Source organism: Achroia grisella, unplaced genomic scaffold, assembly GCF_030625045.1.
Source record: "Achroia grisella isolate CSIRO2021 unplaced genomic scaffold, CSIRO_AGI_Agris_v1 utg782, whole genome shotgun sequence".
NCBI lineage: Eukaryota > Metazoa > Arthropoda > Insecta > Lepidoptera > Pyralidae > Achroia > Achroia grisella.
In genome coordinates, this window is record NW_026713022.1 from 5,464,508 (window position 1) to 5,477,331 (window position 12,824).

General features: G+C 30.6%; 1 protein-coding gene across 1 annotated transcript; it reads right to left on the reverse strand.

The window, feature by feature from the left end:
• Positions 1-2,953: 2,953 nt before the first annotated feature.
• Positions 2,954-10,812, reverse strand: LOC131851288 (uncharacterized). Its single transcript, XM_059201771.1, has 3 exons — positions 10,534-10,812; positions 4,363-9,094; positions 2,954-4,056 (listed from the first exon to the last, which is right to left on the reverse strand). The coding sequence occupies exons 1-3, from the start codon at positions 10,748-10,750 to the stop codon at positions 3,042-3,044; spliced, it is 5,964 nt and encodes a 1,987-aa protein (XP_059057754.1). The 5' UTR covers positions 10,751-10,812; the 3' UTR covers positions 2,954-3,041.
• Between the last annotated feature and the right edge of the window lie 2,012 nt (positions 10,813-12,824).

Here is a 12,824-nt window from a genome sequence, read left to right on the forward strand (position 1 = left end):
TTTGTAATGAATTCAAATATCTAAAATGAAGAATCAGTTAAATGGATGAATTATAAGTGTGAATAGAAGAAAAATATATAAGGATAAAAAAGTGTTGATAGAAAGACTTGTGTAATATAGTATAGCTTGAATATATTTATTTATTTAATCAATATATATGTATATAAAACTACTGTATTTATCTGCCACGTTTAAAATTTTTGTACTTTGTTTAAAAGACGAAACTGACAGAATAGTATTTTGAAGCGGGGTGGTAAATTATTCCAGCATTTTCATATATTCATATATATATAATATAATTAATGACCAATCCACTGTGTATATACCTTTATAAGAGGTTAATATATGCAAGTTGTTGTATTTATATCTTCATCCCTTTCTACGTAGTAAATAACCAATGCAAATTGGGGGGAAGGGGATTGTTAGTAATGTGGACTCTTGACCCCATTGCTATCAATGTACTATGTCAGGTTGACCTCCACGCGGTTCCCCCTGGAAACCATCGTGATAAATTACATGTGAATTTGTCACGCTGTGCTAACTGACCTGACCTCATGCTCATATTATCACCCTCCACTGGTGCCCCGCCAGCGTAAACCGCTAGCGCAGGCGGGTGCACCATTTCATTATCACATAAAAAATAAAAAAAACAATGCAAATTAACCAAGCGTTCGCGCTATCAAAACGCAATTAAATCACAAACAGGACACGTGGCCGGTTTACTTGAAGATTACACGAACCAAATAACTATAAAATGGCATCTTTAGGATTGTATGAGATCATTTAACCTATGTATATATACACTAATTGTTGAAAACGTAGTGGTATAGGTAATGGTTTATTAAACGAACTAAAAGATAAAGTGTTCGATTCGATTTCGACCTTTACAAAAACAAATGCCATATATTATTAACTAGGTTTCACCCACATGACATTTATAGCCTATATGTTATTCTGATGTATAAGCTATATTACTGTAGTTTCATCAAAATCCGTTCAGTAGCTTTTGCGTGAAAGAATAACATCCATCCATACTCACAAACTTTCGCATTTATAATATTCATAAGATAGTAACATCTATAACAAATCAAAACAGCAAGATGGTGATGGGCTCGCCTCACTGTAAGATTGAATTCGATTATTTCCCGCCAAATGCTGGCGTACCATGAATTGCTTGTTTCAACGTCTGTATATCCTTACTAATATTATATATGCGAAAGTAACTGTCTGTCTGTCTGTCTCGCTTTCACGCCGAAACTACTGAACCGATTTAAAAGTAATTTGGTACAAAGAAAGTCTAGACTTTGACAAAGGGTTGTAAGGGGTTGAAAGGGGTTGAAAGGGGATGAAAGGTTATATGTAAGTATCGTCATTTTACGCGAAGTCGCGGGAACAGCTAGTATTTAATAATCCCTTTCTGTTTACACCCTTTAAGAAAACAAGTGGTAGTAGTCAGAGGCGGATCGTGAATTTCTGAGGCCCTGAGCTAAATCTACTTAGGTGCCTATCTAATTATATTACTCAACTAAAAAAGTACACCGACCATAAACAAGTGACCAGAAATTCCCCGTTTCTTTCGATAGACGTCCATTGCATGGGTTGATTGATCTCAGGGTTGCCAACCCTATGATAGGTTTTTTAACATTCTAGATATTTTTTTATAGTCTAAATATTGTTTCAGTAGGGCCGGGGGCCCTTTGTATTCTCGGGGCCTTGGGCTGTAGCCCAAAAAGCACTTAGGTAGATCCGCCCCTGTCAGTAGGTATATTATATTTCCAAATAAATATAATTGAAGTTAATATTTTAAATTAACAGCTTGTCACTACATGCATTTGAAAGTACCAAAAAGTTTTAATTAAAGTATTTGTCTGTCCATTCATTCCTGCTAATCTCTGAAACGGCTAGACCGATTAGGATGTATTAAGATAGATTAAGTTACTTTTATTTTAGAAATTTTATTTCTAATCTTAAAAACTGCTGATTGGATTTTCGTGTAGTTTTTGTTGTATATAGAAACTTCTTAGTGAATGACTTGTAATTAACAATAAAGTATTAGATATATGGATAGATTTGGTAGACAGAGACGAAAGCGAATATGAAGAGGATATTATATCAATTGAGAAGTATGATGATAAATGGTTTTTGATGCAAAAGAAATATAAAAATGCATTTGATATTACGAACAGTTGCAAAGGCGGCGAGTATGTTGTGGACTATGATAATTATTGCTGGCCACAAATAAATAAAAAAAAAAAAGAAGTTAAAATTTAATGACATAAGAAAATATATGATTTTATAATTTATTATTTTATTAATATATTATCCAACACATAAACATAAAAGACAAACCAGAAAATCAAAAACCTTTAATATAACAGTTTTTATCCATCGACAGAATTATTTCTGAGAAAGATTACGGATTTGTGTACCTAAATTAATAAAAGATTAGATAGTACTAGTATAAAATTACGTGCTTAAAATAAACCCAGTAATTTTGTTATATTTTCGGTCAATTGTAAATTGCAAAGAGTAGGGAACTGGTATCTAAATTTACATTTTAGCTACAATGTAAAAAGTAAATATTGGATGAAAAATAAAAACAATATTTGTTTAATAGGGAAATCTTCTATACTAACAATTAAAATCAATCAAATCTGTAATCACTAAATATATATCTTTAATTTGTAGCCTTAAATATATTTGTACATTACATCACTTTGAAAACTGTTATAACGTATTTATGTAATAAATATGACAATATATATATATATTTTCTCTACAGTTCCCTTCTGATCTCTATAATATTATGTTTTTCACATTTTGGCGCCAAAGTTATTTCACCTTTTTAAAAGCAACGGAACAAACCCAAACAGCTATAATAAAGAGACAGTATTCAAAGTGGGATATTTAACAATATTATTCATAATTACTAGTTTTAAATTAAAGTCAACAGTAATATTTAAACAATTTATTATATGTAAAAATATGTCATCACTAAATATTAGAACATTCATAGAAATGAACACGCTCCAACATGACTTTCAACTAACATAGTTACGTACAACACTTGTAAGTTTTCTAATTAAACAATCTTTAACAGTTACATCAATATTTACAATGTTCTTACTGCGCAAGACACTAGCATCTTTTAGAATTAACGCTTTTGTTAACAACTTAACACTTTCACTGTCCCTTAGTGACATTGTGCTCTTGTTCACTAACACCAACATTTGCTTCTGTGTCAACATCTTTATACTCCTTTTAGACAGCATCGAGTATACATCTATATATGACACGACATCATCCAGTTCCAAACAGTTCGTATATTGCAATAACGTATACAAATTAGTCGTTATATCATGCTCTAATTCTTTATTTATTTTTAAATCTATAAAAATCTTTCCATTTTTAGAAGTGTTAAGAGTTTTGTAATATCCATTTAATGCGATACTTTCTAGAATATTTTTAATAATAATTATTAGACCTTTTAATACATTTCTATCTTCTTTACCTATATTATTTACAGCAAAATGCAACCACGACATGAAGCCATATCCGGATATCATTATCTCCATAGCCCTCGGTATGGCCGCTAAAGAACTCAACACGCCCAAAATTCTCTCCCGCGTCTTCCTATCGCACAGCACAGAGGAATAAAAGTCCATAATCATCTTTAAACACATGGTTTTGAACACTACATTTACATCTGTCATTGTTTTTATACCGTCTCTGATGACTTCTAGAATCCAAATTCTTCTTTCTGCCGATTCGACGTCGCTGTCATGGAAAAGATTTAAGAAGTCTGGTACTATTGTCAAATCAATGAGCTGTTTTGCTATGAAAAAGTTATTGACGGGTTTGTACATTGGGTCGAATGGCGCAGTAGACACCATAAGAGCTTTTGCCAAATAAAGAGCATCGACTGCTGGTAATCTTGGATTTTTTGAATCTTGAATAATATCATCTTTGTTATTTACATTATTTATAGCTGTAGACAAACTGTGGCGAAGTGTATTGATGAAATCAGTGAGAAATAATTTATCGTTTTTGTGCCGCCTGAAAAAATAAACAAAATGTGTTTAGTTGAGATTTCTTTTTAAATTGACATCAATATATTGCAGGATGGATATGGATCTAGGTATATCTTATAAAGAGACACTGTTCAACTAATTACAGAAATCAAATTAAATTAATTGCTTTAAATACAGTAAAAATATTAAAAGGATGTCAGTATTAACAAAGTAGTCCACGATTGCGCCATTGATTTCGCATGCAAAATTTTAAACAATAGTAATTGACTTATTCAGTTATAATGACTTTACTGTTTCAAATTAAAATTGATGCTTAGAAACATATACTTACGTTTCTGTTTCCAGTAACATGCAAAACCTGTAGAGTACATGATACGCTGCTGCACGCATTAACGGACAATGTGAACTCAAAGCCATTACTGGTAAGGACAGGAGACCAGTTCGCAATATCTTGAAGCACGATGCTACAGACCCTGGAGCGAGGAGATGGCTAAGGAGTGGAAACAGGAAAACTGGATCGTATATGCTCTCATCACTATCTATATGAGATACGGATGTTACATCATCCTTAGTCCCAACAATCATCTTGTCGTATAAACCTTTTAGAATTAAAGCATTAACAGCTCCTTCATTGTCTTTAACTGTTTTAGCCTTGAATATTCCATTATTGCTCATTTCTAACAAAGCAGTTTTCAGAGATACATCAATCAAACTTTCATAATTTGAGTTAATATTTACTGGTAGGCTGTATTCATATTCTAATTTTTGTGTAATTGGAAACTTTTTTACTGTCAACTCTATTACTTCTTTATCAAATAAATTTAACACTCTGTTAGGTGTAGGATGTCCCCACAATGTAGACGATCTGTTTTTACGGACGGCATAGTAATTTGCTGCTGAATCACCAAATACATAAGGTTTATATTCATTAATAGGCTGACCGTTAGCTTCATAAAAATGTAATATCGCTAGTATAACTCTATCGCAGGGACTTCTTGTGGCATGATATGCGCTTAAATATACAGGTATTTGAGAAGTTTTCATCACACTTTTGTTTGTCTTTATCAGCGTGTATAAGAAGTCAACTAATCTTGACTTTATCTCAGAACTGTGATGGCTTAGCATCACATTTAAAAACTCTGAGTGTGATGTAACCATATCAAACAGTAATGCAATATCCTGATGATCTTCAGGATACAACAGTTTCACTAGTGTACTCAACAAAAACAGAAGCTGAGGTCCACCAGTGCTTTCCTGATCTATAGTTTTAATTTTTAGAGAATCTTTCAAAACACCTTTACAAAAGTTTTGCCAAATTGAACTTTCGATAATTTTCTGGTACCCGGCCTTCTGCTCCAAATCAAATACTGTTATAGATTTACACAACTGAATAATATTATAGACATTAGATACAATATTTGTTAAAATAATGCTTTCCTTGTCTTCTTTTAAAGCTACTATTACTATATGTAACATTGATAAAAGATAGTTAATAAAGTAATCTTTCTTGCGTCCTTCTTCATTCAAACATATTTTGAAAAATACAGTTTGAAATAAATTTATATGACTCAATTCGACAGCTTCAAACTTATGACTTTTGCCAAATATTTTTATGCAATCTTGAACATCCATACATTCCATTACTAATTTTGTTATAAACTGTGAACAGTTGATGTAAATTTGACCAGCTTTGTGAGGTTTTTCTAAAAACTTATTTATATTAGATTTATACTCATTGAAAACTGTCGTTAGGAAATCTTTATTATCAATTAAGAATTGTTTGTGATTTAAAACAGCATTACCTAAGGGCAGTGCTAATTCTCTTTGACTTAATATTTCTGGTTTCGAAACATATTCTTTAAAACTATTGCAAAATTTTGGATTGTGTTGAAGCAACAAAGCAGCAAGGTGTGACGTGGTCTTTCTAATAGTGCTTGCCTGAAAAAATTTCTTAAATATATCTTCCGGTAAATGTGTAGCCTCATAAGGCTTGTTCTCCAAATAACATATTATTGAACTTTCTAGGTTTGTAAGATTTATAACCATATCTTTGTTTATTAATAATTCAGTATATAATTTAATACATTTCCGTAAAATATGCTCTTGAAGTTCCAAAGTAATGGATTGTGTATATTTATCAATTAGAGCTTGTAATATTTCTATCACAAAGCTTGGTTCTTTATCGTCTTTTACACAATTAGTAATATCAGTGTTAAAAATTTTACTGAATATCAGAATATCATTTTCATAAGACATTCCGACTATTTCCAGTACCCTTAAGGTATGTTCACTGTTCACGTTTTTTCTTTTGTTAATTTTAACAAATGCTTTAACAAGCTCATTACAATTCTTCTGCTGGTAGGACTTTAATATTTTGTGTCTCTTTTCTAAATTATTCACAATATCAGTATTCTGCTTTAATACCTGAATAAGGAAATGCGTTGCCAATAAGTCAGAAATATTATTCTTCAGATCCAAAGGTTTATAAATTTTTAGAACATATGGATTATTAAATAATGATAAGATAATATTTTGACAAACATCAATCATATGCCGTTTCTTGGCAACATCAATCAGAATTTGAAAGTACTGTGTTATTTTTTTCTGTTGATTCTCTTGTAGTTGACCCATGTTTGATAATCTTACAACACAAAATATTAGATATTTTGCCCATATTAAGATTTCAGAATTATCTACATTTTTAGCTGTATTATCTGCATAACAAACATTATCAATAATAATAGCATTTTCATCTGAACTAGTTTGTTCAAGAAACGTGAATATTTCAGTTAATGCAATGTTTTCAATATCCAATATAGATTTAGATAATTTATTCAATGTATTACCGGATTCAACAATTGTATTGGGTATGGGCACAGACTGAGACACCCAGTTCGTAATATAACTCCTAGCATCTAATTTAGAGTCCCCAAGTAACACTTCAGTTAGCTCAGGAGAATAATTGCAATGAAATAAATTAGCCACATATAAAGAAAGAAAATGTTTCAAATTTTTCTTTGCTCCTTTATTTGTTTGTATATATTGCACACATCCTACAATAAATGGAGTTGGAGTTTTATTTTCCAAAAAGACACTATCTTCTGTATTTTTATCTTCCATAAGATCATTGAATAATTTACCTAACGATAATTCACTCCCTTCATCTAAAATTTCAAAGTTAACTACTTGGTTTCTGACATAAGCAGTCAATTCATTAAGATTGGTTAATACATATTCCACTATATCACTTATTAATGAAATTGGATTAATTTGACAATTACGCAATGAATATAGTATTAAATGTATTTCATCTTCATCACCTTCAAAAATTGATGTATTTTTAAAATAATTACACAGAGTGTGCTTTGCTTCAATCCAAGTATCATTATCACTTGTATAAACTTCTAACATGATAAGAAACAATTCTTTAAACATTGGATTTTTTATTGACACAGCAGAATTGTCCATAATTAACCATAAGGAAACAATTTTAAATTTCAAAAGTGGTGTGTTTCCATAGTCCAGACTCATAGAAAAATCTAAAATTTGTTTCATATCAATACTGTCTTCCAATGTTTCAAAGAAGGCAGGCTTAATTTCATTATACAGTAACAGTAAGTCTAAAAGATATATCAATGATTCAGTTTTATCCAGTTTTGGAAGTCTGTAATCCTTTGGCGCCTCTTCAGTTTCTGTATCATTTATGACATTATTAATTAAAACAACTATTGTAGCGGGTGGTGGCAAGTGTTTTGGGAAGAAATAATCCAATTTATTTCTTAAATCCATCACTGTTTGTGAATCTGCCATTCCCAAAATTTGTAAGTACCTATTCAATGTTTGTAGCATTTTCACTAGAAGTTTTATACAATACAAAGATATTGTCAATTCTTTACCAAGATTTGCTTGGACAGACCTCAACAAAGGCACAGGTAATGTTACGAACCGAACAAAGTTTGATACTTGGGAGGCAGACAAATTTATCATTTTTGTGACCACATGTTCAGGTTTTAATTTATCTAACAATTTTATTACAAACTCAATGGCTCTTAGCCAAATAGGTGAATGTTGTGGCTCAAAACTTTGTTCCACAATGTTAATTACAGCTCTGTGTAAATCAGGACATTTGTAAACTATATGTAGAATAGTTTCACATTCTTTATCATTCTCCCAAGGTCTTTTTAATGTAAGTATTGCTTTATACAAATTCTGATTCTTGTTAACATCAGCAGTTCCCAAAGAATTATCAATGAAATATAGACCAAGTTTATGAGATGTAAATAAAGTCAATAACATATCTGACAAGAGGACCACAATTTCTGACCGCAGTTCATTTCGTACTTCATGACTTATTTCTTGAGGGCCTTTCCATGAGAACACTTTGAAAAGGTTGTGTAATACCTGATGACTGAATGTCTTTAGTTTTAAACTTTTAGATAAAAAACTGTTGTCTATCACATTATTTTTTAGGATGTTTAAAAATATCAACACTGCTTCACCATCATCATGGATAAGACCTGGTATGACAAGTGCTAGAAGGCCCTGTTTTTCTAACAGAGCTTTAATCAATGGTAAGTGTCCATCAACTAGAAAAGACGTCATAAAATGTACAAAAGCTGTCCTCACATTATCTTTCTCTTTATAATTTGGCTTTTCAGTAATATATTGCAGGTGTTTAGGTGTCAATGGGGCTTGACTCAGGACTTCTATACCCAGATCTGGATTTAAAGTGACCATTGATGTCAACAGCTTAAGAACTATTTTCCTATGTCGAGGTCCAGAGTTCTCACTAATCATTATTTCCAATGTTGAAACAAAGTTATTTAGGAAGTATCTGCTTGCTTCTTCTGTTATAGCAATCATATGCGGTAATGATGCTTGGACTTTGAGGATGATGAGGTGGAAAAGATGGAATGCTGGCGTTGCAAGGGCTAGGTTTTTCTTACTTTCCTGGTTCACATGACGGAGAATTTCATGAGAATTGCCACCAGATTTTAAATATTCCAATAGATAATCAATTTCATTGTCAGGATTCAGACAGACTTGTAAAAACTGTGTCAATGCTGAAAAGTAAAAAAATATAATCTTGTTTAATTTAGAATTACTTCACACTACAGCAACTGCCTTGGCTATAATATTTTATTATATTCCTCTATTATTGGTTTATCTGTGTGTTATTGTTACAGGAAAATAAGCTGGACTGATTGGGAAGAACATTTCATGGTAATATAAGGTAGTAAGTATTTAGATTGTAAGTATAAAAATTTTTTAAACACTAGCTGCGCCCGCATTTTCAGAGCATTAAATTACAATATAAAATATAGCCTATGTGTTATTCTGATGCATAAGCTATATTACTGTAAAGGTTCATCACAATCTGTTCAGTAGTTTTTGTGTGAAAGAGTGACAAACATCCATATTCACAAACTTTCATTGTTTATAATATATTAAGATAAGATTTTAACAGATGTCTGAGCAACATTCTTGATTACATTAGTTTCCAGTCTCTAGTTCAATAATAAATATATTTATATATCTACATATAACACTATTCTATTATTTATACTGATATTATGTACATAAAATTTATTAAGATAGTCCAATGTTAGTTATTCAATATACAGAAAACATTTAAAAGAAATCTGATTCCATTTTATCCTACATTATCATAGGACTGCTTATGTACAAGGTCACACACGCTAATTCAAAAAATACTACAGCAGTACTCTGTAAACTTAATTGTGTAAGTTACTAATGAATAAGAGCACCTAATGTATCAGAATGAAAACAAAATTGCTGAACGAATTTTCATAAAATTTGACAACAAAATCATGTACTTCATGATTTTGTTAGAGTTAAGAAATTGACTGTATTCATTCTTGTAGATTGTATTACATAGATGAATACAGTCAATTTCTTATCAATATTAATTAGGTACCTTTTTGACATATTTTATGGAAATATGTTCAGCTCTTTTGTTGTAAAAGGTACAAGAAACAGACTTTCATATTTAGTATAAGATATGTTATAAGCATTTTAATATTGTATATTTCATTCTATATTCTATATAATTCGTTAGGAAAGATGTGTAGTAATAGAAATAGAAATAATCTTTATTCAAATAAACTCAATACAAGCACTTTTGAATAGTCATATTTTGATTCCACCACTCATTCGGAATGCAGATTCATCACAAGAAGAATGAGCAAGTAACTTGTGTGTTTCTCTTCTGAATAGATGTTTTTTTTTATATAATTATAATATATAAATAATTATACAATAACTAGTAAGAAGCATGCAATAATCAACATAGAAACCGCTACACATTCATTCTTAGTGCAATCAGATAATATTGTCAGCGCTATGAATTTTAAATTTTTCTACAATAACTATTGATTGTACTAGATTTGTATAATTTAAACATTTTAATGAATAGTTTTTATTTTAGTAAACTTTTCATAATGGTGATAGAATTAATGTTAGTTATCGAACCAAGACTTACCCATAGTTTGTCCAGTTTTCGAAGCAAGTTCTTTACGAAAGTGTTTGATATCAAAACCGCCTATTTTTTGGGATTTTTTCCTTTTCTCTTCAACATGTTGCTGATTTTTAGGTTGGTCCGTTTCAATAACACCATTTACGATTCCTTCACTGTGTTCTGTGGTTCTAACCTTCTTGACCGCGCCCTCTTCTTCAGGGCTATACTTTCGTTTACCCATTGTTATTTTATTTAATTAATAATATAATTACCCATTAAATCATATAAAAAGAACAAACTATAAAGACAAACAGAATTCAAGCGACACACGTGAATTTGTTATGACAACCTGAATGTCAAAATTTTTGACATTTGTAAATGAACTGACATTGACATCTATATCATCACTCGAATAATTTTAGCGTAGAGGGAGAATATTATTTTTTATATACGGCCTCTAGTCTTCATTGATATTCTTAGGTCGGATTTCACCAAAGAAACTGATCACGTTTAGTTCATACTGAACGCCATTAAAACGTTTAAACGTGTTCAAAGCTTCATTTTGCATTTCACCACTACAAATTTCGTTAAACACGTTTATAAATTCTGAACGTCTGATTTCCTACAGTTAACTCTTTAAACGTATTTAAAGCAGCTGTCAGTTGTCAAACAGTCATCAATCAAATTTTTGACAATACAATATCGGGAATAAAAAGAAAATTGCCAGTAATATAAAAAAAAATCTCAAAAAAATATTTTTTTACTAGTTAAGTAGTAAAGGTAAAGGTTGTTGTTTTATACTTTGTAGTTGACGGTACTTATTAAATTAAAAATTAAAAAACTTATCCTAATTATCACATGATTGAATTATAAATATTTCTTAGAATAATTTCGTTTAAAGTACCCATTGCATCAAATATTATTTTATGAGCGTCTAACAATGTGAACGAATGAAAATCTAAACTTCATTTTGGTAAACGCGATCTGTATAATGTTGGTGAATTCTATTTAAAGTAAAACGAGATCAACGTCGTTCTTTTTTTCGAGGTCACGCTGAACTCCGTTTCCTTAAACGTGTTTATGCTACGATTGGTGAAATCCAACCTTAGTTATTTTCAAATAAGAGATAAGATTCGATTTACACTCACATACATACATACATATATCATTCATTCATCATTTAAGAGCTACACTCTTGTCGGTGGAGCTCTTCCCACTTTCCGTGATTTTCCATCATGCTCTTTAATTCTTGATACGAGACGACTCCCATCTTCTCTTTGTTTGATTTTGCTATGCCTTGGTCTTCTCCTACCCTCTTTTACATACATACATATGTTATATATAATCTTACGGGTCAGAATATAAATTTTCTAAGCTATGATTACCAAAAATTTCTATTGGTATGACCACACACATCGAGTTTCTCACAAAACTTTCTTCAAAAGAAATCAGTGTCTATGTACACTAAAACAAAGCAGAACACCACGTAACGTTTGTATTATATTGGGTCGATTGAGAATCTAACCAGAGATTTCAATGACCATATCTAAAGCTATACTTAAGAAGTGCATACATGAAAATCATGTGCAACTAGAATTTTCGAGTTTCATTCTTAATACCTAAGATAAGGAAAAATAAGAAACTAATTTAGAGAAAAAACATTTATATTCAAAATAACATACTATTTGCCTGTTAGAATAAATTGAGGTCATTATTAGATTTCTTAGATTCGATTACTAGAGTCCGGACGTATTTAAATGTATTTTTACACACATACAGATACCTACACATATCTACTCAATAAAAACAAAACAAACTTATACAATTAACTGTGCAAGTCTACAACAAAATGAACTAAAGTTACATAAAACAAACTGTATTACGACTAGTGTATGAGCGGAATATATAATCAATATAAGAACAATAATAAGACATTTACTATAATTTTTTAATTTTTATTACAAACAACATACAAAATTATTAACAATTTTTTGTTCACAGTACCAAAAAGTAAGTTATTGGACATTTCTGAGACTACCACCAGCTATATAGACTATTTAATAGTCTCTAGAAGAAATTATTGAGTATTTGACATCAAAATGTGATGTAACATTTTAGTATTTTTATATTTTTACATTAATATGTATTGTAAACAATTATAGTATACTTGACATTAAAATCTGACGTAATTTATTAGGCATTTCTGTGACTACCACCAGCTATATACCCTGTCGACTATTTAATAGTCACTGGAAACTATTATAGTATATTTGACATTAAAATCTGACATAATTTATTAGACATTTCTGAGACTA